Source organism: Odontesthes bonariensis, chromosome 24 (genome assembly GCF_027942865.1).
Source record: "Odontesthes bonariensis isolate fOdoBon6 chromosome 24, fOdoBon6.hap1, whole genome shotgun sequence".
In the NCBI taxonomy this organism is placed as follows: domain Eukaryota; kingdom Metazoa; phylum Chordata; class Actinopteri; order Atheriniformes; family Atherinopsidae; genus Odontesthes; species Odontesthes bonariensis.
Window position 1 is genome coordinate 1,230,254 of NC_134529.1, and position 8,369 is coordinate 1,238,622.

Sequence of the window (8,369 nt, forward strand, 5' to 3'; positions counted from 1 at the left end):
AAATTATAAATAAATGGCTTAATAAGTTTATATGATGATAAATGCCACAAAAATTTAATTAAGAAAAAGTTTGTCATAAAAACGACTGAAGTAAAAGATAAACAATGAAATAAACTAAATATATTTAAATGAAGATAAGTGAAAAATAAACAGCTACGTAAACAAAAACCTAAACAAATGTAAAATTAAAGCAGAATCTTTTTTTTTAAACTATTTTTGTATATCTTAATTTATTATTACATTTTAGCAGCATTTATCATCATTTAAGTTATTTATTTAGCCATTTATATATTTTTATATAAATGTTGTGATTATGGCAGCTTTAGTCATCCGTATGTTTACGAACACGTGGACACAGTTGGATGTTTTCCGTTCCTTTTTGTCTTCTGAAAATGAGCGTTTCATCACCGGATGCTGTGGATACAAAGAGGGGTGTTCCCAACACTACATCTCCCAGCATGCATCTGAAGTAGCTGTTTGATCTGTTGACACCCTCCTAGTAGTACGGGGCAGGAAAAGGGTCAAAATTCAGACTTTTGAGAAGCAGGTGAGCAGGAGAAGTCTGAATTTTGACCCTTTTGTTGTTCCATAACCCCTCCCCCCCCCTCCCCACCTCTGCACTGTGAAACTAGGAGCTGCTTTATTTTTAGGAATCTTAGAGCCAAACACACATCGTCCACTCAGTGAAAACAAGATGGCGGTCACGTTGAAGTTCAGACGCCGACAGCATGATGGCGAGATTTTAGTCTGAGAACAAACGGCTCATTTTCTGTGTGAAATAACCAGGGCTGGGCGAGTTAATTCGTTATTATCGCGTTAACTATTAATTATTAATTGTTGTTAATTATTTAACGCCGATAAATATTTTATTGCGCATTAACGCAGGTTTTATTTTGTAAAAGTCTGTTGCTCACAGGCTTTTATTTTGTTGCTCACAGGCTTTTATTTTGTAAAAGTATGTTGCTCACAGGCTTTTATTTTGTAAAAGTCTGTTGCTCACAGGCTTTTATTTTGTAAAAGTCTGTTGCTCACAGGCTTTTATTTTGTAAGTCTGTTGCTCACAGGCTTTTATTTTGTAAAAGTCTGTTGCTCACAGGCTTTTATTTTGTAAGTCTGTTGCTCACAGGCTTTTATTTTGTAAAAGTATGTTGCTCACAGGCTTTTATTTTGTAAAAGTCTGTTGCTCACAGGCTTTTATTTTGTAAGTCTGTTGCTCACAGGCTTTTATTTTGTAAAAGTCTGTTGCTCACAGGCTTTTATTTTGTAAAAGTCTGTTGCTCACAGGCTTTTTTGGATTCTGTGTACAAATGCGATTAATCGTGATTAATCAGGGAAATCATGTGATTAATTAGATTAAACATTTTAATCGTTGCCCAGCCCTAAAAATAACAAATATTCCTAAAAGTCACAGGAAGCTGCTAACCAACGTAGACTTCAAACTTCCCACAAGAAGTTCTGACATCACTTCCTGTTCTAGTTGTTTCAGCAGGAAGTGATGTCATCACTAACATCTCAGAGACCCGTTCCCGTGTCTTTAATGCGTGCGTCTGTGTGTTCAGGGCTCCGCCTCCGTCGTGTCCGGCGCTCCGGCCATCCTCCTCAGCTCCATGGCGACGGACGCCGTCTGCGAGCGCGTGCGGCACATCGAAGGCATCGACCAGAGCATGATGGTTCAGTACGCCGCCACCATCAGGAAGGTCAGTGACGCTGCAGCCGGATCCGCCACGGCGCCGCGTCGTGTTTGATGCTAACCGTGTTTTTGTGGTTTCAGGCGAACGTGAACGGACGCGTTCTGTCTCAGTGCAACATCGACGAGCTGAAGAAGGAGATGAACATGAACTTTGGCGACTGGCAGCTGTTCAGAGCCACGGTGAGTCCGCCGAGCGCGTGAAGAAACGTTTTAAAACCAGTTCCAGGTGTGACCCGCCTCCTCCGTCCCGCCGCAGGTCCTGGACATGCGACACATCGAGAGTCAGGTGCTGCACGAGGAAGCTGCCAGTGAGCAAGGCAGCGTGGTGGGCGTGCACGCCGAGGCGGGACGGCGAGCGCTCGCCCCGCCTCACGCTGGCGCCGCCAACCAGGGCGGCATGTACAGCTTCAACCTGAGCTTCGAGGAGCTGAGCGGCGTGGGGCTGGACGAGCCGCCGCGCCACGGAAACATGCCGTGGATGGTGAGTGAACCTCTGAGCCCATCAAACGCTAACAGCTAACGCTAACAGCTTAGCTAATGAAGGTGACGTACACCAGCTTCTAAGGAGTTTAGCAGCAGCTAACGCTAACAGCTTAGCTAATGAAGATGACGAACACCAGCTTCTAATGAGTTATTGCTGTTCCTTTAGTAGCAGCTAACGCTAACAGCTTAGCTAATGAAGGTGACGTACATCAGCTACTAAGGAGTTATTTTCTCCTTTAGCAGCAGCTAACGCTAACAGCTTAGCTAATGAAGGTGATGTACACCAGCTTCTAAGGAGTTATTGCTGTTCCTTTAGTAACAGCTAACGCTAACAGCTTAGCTAATGAAGGTGACGTACACCAGCTTCTAAGGAGTTATTTTCTCCTTTAGCTGCAGCTAACGCTAACAGCTTAGCTAATGAAGGTGACGTACACCAGCTTCTAAGGAGTTATTGCTGTTCCTTTAGCAGCAGCTAACGCTAACAGCTTAGCTAATGAAGGTGATGCACACCAGCTTCTAAGGAGTTACTTTTTGATGATCATGTGACCTACATCCTGTCGGGTTAACCGTCTTCTGCTGTACGTCCTCAGGGCGCCGCCAACCGGACCGCCAGCATGACCAGCCTGAACTCGCTGGACTCGTCCAACGACATCTCAAGGCTGACGGACAAGCAGCAGTCGGAGTACCGCAGCGCCTACCAGGAGTACATCGCCCAGATGACCCAGCTGGAGATGGGCGGCGGCGTCGGGGAGAAGCCCGTTCAGCCGCAGCCCGAGCAGTTCATGACGTCATCGTCCGAGGATAAGAGCAAGGACGGCGCCGAACAGGACGGGCGCAAGTCCTTCAACAAGAGGAGCGGCGCCAAGCTGCCGCCAGCAGACGCCGACTTCACCTCCAATGGTGACGCGCTGGACCCCATCACCGAGGAGGACGAGAGGGGCGACCACGGATCCTCCAAGTCGCTACTGAACCGCAAGACGTCGGCCGAGAGAGGCGGGCTGTTCCAGGGCGCCGCCGACCTGCAGCTGAAGGCCGGCGGCGGGCTGCGCTACCAGAAGCTGACCAGCGACGACGAGGAGTCCGAGGAGTCCGATAACGCCCCGCTGCTGAAAGACGGCAATAAGGCGGTCGACCCCAAGATGCCCTGCGGCTCGCTGGCGCTGAAGGGGAAGGACTACCTCTCGGACGCCATGCTGGACAAGAAGGACTCGTCCGACTCCGGCGTCCGTTCCAACGAGAGCTCGCCGAACCACTCGCTGCAGGACGAGGAGGCGGACCTGTCGCAGCTGGAGCGGGCCAACCTGATCGAGCTGGACGAGGAGAGCCTGGCCAGGAAGCGCGGCCTTCCCAGCAGCCTCAGCGGCCTGCAGGACCCGGCCGTGGTGCGCATGTCCATCTGCTCCGAGGACCAGTGCAGCCTGCTCGCCAGCAGCCCCGAGGACAGCTGGCCGTCCTCCAAGACCTACAACCTGAACCGTGCGCCCAGCAACGTCACCCTGAACAACAACGCCAACGCCCAGAACCGCCCCCCCGCCGAGAGCTCCACCTCCTCCACCGCCGCCTCCACCGCTGACGTCATCATCCCCCCGAGCGCCACCGCCACGCGTCCCGGGCCCAACAACGAGAACGTCCGGGTGGTTCACCTGAAGCGGGGCCTGAAGCCCGGAGACCCGCCGGAGATCTGCACCGTGTCGTCCGACACCGTCACCTTCGGCGAGGAGCGAGAGAGCATCCTGTGACCTCGGGACGAAGACCACGAGACCACGACCACCTCCTCGACCAATCAAAAGCTCCCAGAGATCGGCTCAAACCATCAGAATGTTTGAAGTTAAAATCTTAAAGTAGGTTAAAATCTGTGAATCATTTGTTCTTTACAAAAATAAAACTAAATCAAAAGTGTAGAATTCAGATAACGAGCGCTCGCTGAGACCAGAACCGTGACCCGGAAGATATCCGACACCTCAAATACCCTTTTTTCTGATTAAAGTCCTGATTAAAGACCCGTTTAAACAAAGTTCTGTAGTTAAGTTCTGCCTCATGTTAAAAAGCAAACATTTGACTTGTTTAGAAGCAACGATGCGGCGTGTTTTATAAAGAAAAACTTTAATTTATTTACACGTGACTCTTCAGTGTCGTAAGGAGGTCTGGGATTGAACCTGTGGCAGGTCAGGCTGGTGGCTCCCATCTTTAAAAAGAAGGACCAGAGTGGGCACCGAGCAGTGAGCAGCTCAGATAAGAGGAAGATGGACGGGGGTGAAAGTACATCATAATGTTTTCTTTTGTACCTGAGACGGGTAAAACCAGCCTGATCACAGCTGAGAAAAATACTAACCCGAACCCCGAACCTGCGGGGGTTTATGTTTATGTTTGTTTATGCATTTGGCAGACGCTTTTATCCAAAGCGACTTACAGGTAGGGTAAGGACCCTACTGGAGGTAAGGGGATGCAGGGTATCCCACTCTACTACAGGGGTATCCCACTTTCCTACAGGGTATCCCACTGTCCTGCAGGGTATCCCACTGTCCTGCAGGGTATCCCACTCTCCTACGAGGGTATCCCACTCTCCTACGAGGGGATCCCACTCCTACGAGGGTATCCCACTGTCCTACGGGTGTATCCCACTCTCCTACGGTGTATCCCACTGTCCTGCAGGGTATCCTACTGTCCTACGGGGGTATCCCACTGTCCTGCAGGGTATCCCATTCTCCTACGAGGGTATCCCACTGTCCTTCCAAGGTATCCCACTCTCCTACGAGGGTATCCCACTCTCCTACGAGGGTATCCCACTGTCCTACGAGGGTATCCCACTCTCCTACGAGGGTATCTCACTGTCCTACGGGTGTATCCCACTCTCCTACAAGGGTATCCCACTCTCCTACGGTGTATCCCACTGTCCTACGAGGGTATGCCACTCTACTACGGGGGTATTCCACTGTCCTGCAGGGTATCCCACTCTCCTACGAGGGTATCCCACTGTCCTACAAGGGTATCACACTCTCCTACGAGGGTATCTCACTGTCCTACGGGTGTATCCCACTCCTACGAGGGTATCCCACTCTCCTACGAGGGTATCCCACTGTCCTACAAGGGTATCACACTCTCCTACGAGGGTATCCCACTCTCCTACGGTGTATCCCACTCTCCTACGAGGGTATCCCACTCTCCTACGGTGTATCCCACTGTCCTACGAGGGTATCCCACTCTACTACGGGGGTATCCCACTGTCCTACGAGGGTATCCCACTCTCCTACGAGGGTATCCCATTGTCCTACGAGGGTATCCCACTCTCCTACGAGGGTATCTCACTGTCCTACGGGTGTATCCCACTCTCCTACGAGGGTATCCCACTCTCCTACGGTGTATCCCACTGTCCTTTCAAGTTATCCCACTGTCCTACGGGGGTATCCCACTGTCCTACGGGGGTATCCCACTGTCCTACGGTGTATCCCACTGTCCTATGGGGGTATCCCACTGTCCTACGGTGTATCCCACTGTCCTACGGGTAACTTCCGGGTCACGTCACGTGTCTCAGATGAAGAAACGCTAACTAGAATCCGAGCACTCGTTGTCAGAATGACTCGCGGACTGGTGAGTGGCGGTCGTGGCGTGGTTGTTCTTGGTCGTTCTTGGTCGTTCTTGCATGCTCTGGTCTGTAGTCGGTAGAAGAAACCGAAGCTTCGCTGTGACGTAGGTTCTGTCGTAACTCTGCATGTTGTCGTCGTGTCGTGGACTCCAGGAACCGCCTCCTTTACACCACAACTCGTTAAAACCCGGTCGGTTCTGGAGCGTTGGTGTTGAACGTCTTCGGGTTCTGTGTTTGAAGCTTCGCTCTCAGTCATTCGATGTGGAAACTTGAACCGATCGATGCTGCTCGATCAGGTTTTAGATGTTATTGATCAGTATTAACTGTGAAATGTTTTTATTCTGACGTCTGCAGCTGCTTTAAATCTAACTTAAAAATCAGAAATTTAATTTTTCTGGATGTTTTTAACAAAACATTTACAGACGACACGATTAATGTTGGTTTTAGAAAACTTCTAATTATTATTAAGGCGGTTAGTTTGAAGCAGCTGGAGAATTCGTTTGATGTTTGTCGGTAAAATAAATCAGAAGGAGTTTGAATCAGTGTTTCGTTCAGAATAAAAACAACGTTTACAGGCTGCTTATTTATTTAAAGAACGGTGGATTTATTGTGATCATGTGACTCTAAAGAACAAATAAAATCTGGATGTTGAAGCTGTTTCCTGTTTTTTTTATCTGATATCAACAGCGACTACTTTTTAATCTATTTCAGCTTTTCATCAAGAACTTGAAGACTGAAACTAGATATATTTAAGTATTTGTGTTTAAAGTAACATTTTATAGCTGTAAAATATTCTAAAATGTGGAGCTGAGAGGATTTCCAACCCAACATGGATATCCCACCAGACGGAAAAACTTCTTGGATTCATGCTACGCTAACATTCAGTGGGGTCACATGGAATTAAGACCCTTTTGGCTTTCCATACAGAAACAGGCGTCCAGTTCCTCTTTCAGACGTGGGAAATATCAGATTTAATCCAGTTTGTCTGTAAAGTTTTTTTAAAGGTGTAAATTAACTCATTAGGAGTTTGAAGAAAACTAAAATGTTTATAAAGAAATAATTTAACTCAGATTTACTGTAACTGCTTCCTGTTGTGACTTCAGATTTATAAACACAAACATCCTGTCAACATGTTTAAAGATTAAAGTTTATCTGATCCGTTTCCAAACCAGACTCCATGTTAAATAAGTCCGATTTTAGCTGTTTGGTTCTGAACAAACTCACACAGGCAGAGGTGGGCAGAGCAGCCAAAAATTGTACTAAAGTAAAAGTAAAAAGTATTCATCCAAATAATTACTTGAGTAAGAGTAAAAAAGGTGAAAAAACTCCTCGAGTACTGAGTAACTGCTGAGTAACGTCTGATTTATTTGTTAACACAAGCATTCAATCAGACAGACAAAAACACTAAATAATCATCTTTAGGCAGATTAGAGTTCATCCAATTGATAAAATAAATTAAAATGAATTCATTAATTACAAAATAGCTTAAATTAAAATAATCCAGGTAAATTCAAGAACTTCAATAAAAAATAAAAGAGACTTAGGAAATGTGTAAAACATATGTAACCCATATGTAACCTAAAAACCAAACATTCACCTATCCATGGGGGGAAAAACGAGTTTAGGAAACTTAGCGCTACATGTTTCCTCAAGTTAGATGTTGAGTTTCTGCTGAAATGTGCGTTTGTTTTGGTTGCCACAGAAGACACATAATGTAGCTGCTGTTTCTCACTCTTTGTAAGGTAAACATGCTTTCAGTATGAGGCCTCGTCTGCGTCTGCATTTCCCACCGTTGGTTCTGACATTTTTCATCCGTTTCTTTGTTTGTGATTTAAAACTACTCCTAGAAGTATAATGTTTTCAAAAACTTACTCAAGTAAATGTAACTGGTTACTACCCACCTCTGCACACAGGCTTCACTCGTTAAAATTAAAAATGATCCAAACTCGTGTCTCTGAGGTCGTTCCATCCACACAATGAAAAGCTCCTAAATATATTTGATTAATTTCATTATAATTCCTCATGAACACAAAAGCTGTGTCCTCAGAGACAAACTGACCACAGGAGTCGCCCCCTGTTGGACAGCAGACAGACTGCAGCCTGCACCAGACTCCATTCAGAAAACTGCCGCTTTTACACAAACGCTTCATATTATTGGTAGCCTGACTACGTCATACTCACGATTCTAGTCAGAATGTGAGTCTGATACTCAATAGAGTTTTGAGTATGGGGCGTGTTTCAACCGAACCAGGAGGAAAAATGCCTCTTCGCTCAATTGGATAGACCTACAACCAATCAGAGCAACGTAGTATGTGACGTAGATTAAGCAACACACACTTGTTGTAGGAAGGACGGCAAAAACATCTTTTCTATCGATAAAAGCCTTTATCGCTTTCCTCTGTTCGTCCTTCAAAATGAATGCAATGTGGAGATCCTGTAGAACAGACTCGATGGCAGAATCTACACACCCGAGCTCTCCAGCGGCGGCCATGTTTGTTTCAAACCAAGTCAAACCAAGCGCTCTGTAGTGACGTAGTCGATAATGTCCCTGTTGATCATCTGTCCATCATCGTATAAAGCCCGCCCTGGCAATCTGATTGGGCCGACCGATTC

At 46.8% G+C, this 8,369-nt stretch overlaps 2 protein-coding genes across 27 annotated transcripts in view; both read left to right on the top strand.

Annotated features, from left to right (window-relative positions):
- kidins220b (kinase D-interacting substrate 220b) overlaps positions 1-6,409 on the top strand; it is a 29,674-nt gene extending 23,265 nt beyond the window's left edge. For 6 of the 9 annotated variants that reach the window (XM_075459727.1, XM_075459730.1, XM_075459725.1 and 3 more), the window contains 4 exons: positions 1,560-1,697; positions 1,772-1,870; positions 1,947-2,171; positions 2,764-6,409. In XM_075459727.1, the coding sequence (XP_075315842.1) occupies positions 1,560-1,697; positions 1,772-1,870; positions 1,947-2,171; positions 2,764-3,912 (1,611 nt within the window). In that variant the 3' untranslated portion in view covers positions 3,913-6,409. The remainder of the gene's footprint in view (positions 1-1,559; positions 1,698-1,771; positions 1,871-1,946; positions 2,172-2,763) is intronic. The other 3 variants (XR_012769004.1, XR_012769005.1, XR_012769006.1) reach the window with 3 other exon arrangements.
- On the top strand, positions 4,531-6,409 carry LOC142375611 (uncharacterized). 18 transcript variants are annotated; one of them, XM_075459742.1, is made up of 5 exons: positions 4,531-4,714; positions 4,755-5,061; positions 5,187-5,209; positions 5,273-5,595; positions 5,657-6,409. In XM_075459742.1, the coding sequence occupies exons 1-5, from the start codon at positions 4,531-4,533 to the stop codon at positions 5,834-5,836; spliced, it is 1,017 nt and encodes a 338-aa protein (XP_075315857.1). In that variant the 3' UTR covers positions 5,837-6,409. The 18 variants fall into 18 exon arrangements, with proteins under 18 accessions (XP_075315857.1, XP_075315849.1, XP_075315851.1 ...); XM_075459734.1 differs by having other exon boundaries at positions 4,531-5,123; positions 5,166-5,209; XM_075459736.1 differs by having other exon boundaries at positions 4,755-5,209; positions 5,314-5,595.
- Positions 6,410-8,369: the final 1,960 nt, after the last annotated feature.

Coding starts and splice junctions, on each gene's coding strand:
- LOC142375611 (XM_075459731.1), top strand. CDS start 4,531: ATGTTTATGTTTGTTTATGCATTTGGCAGACGCTTTTATCCAAAGCGA. Junction 5,124..5,165: donor CACTGTCCTGCAGGGTATCC/CACTCTCCTACG, acceptor ACAAGGGTATCA/CACTCTCCTACGAGGGTATC. Junction 5,596..5,656: donor TATCCCACTGTCCTACGGGG/GTATCCCACTGT, acceptor CTGTCCTACGGT/GTATCCCACTGTCCTACGGG.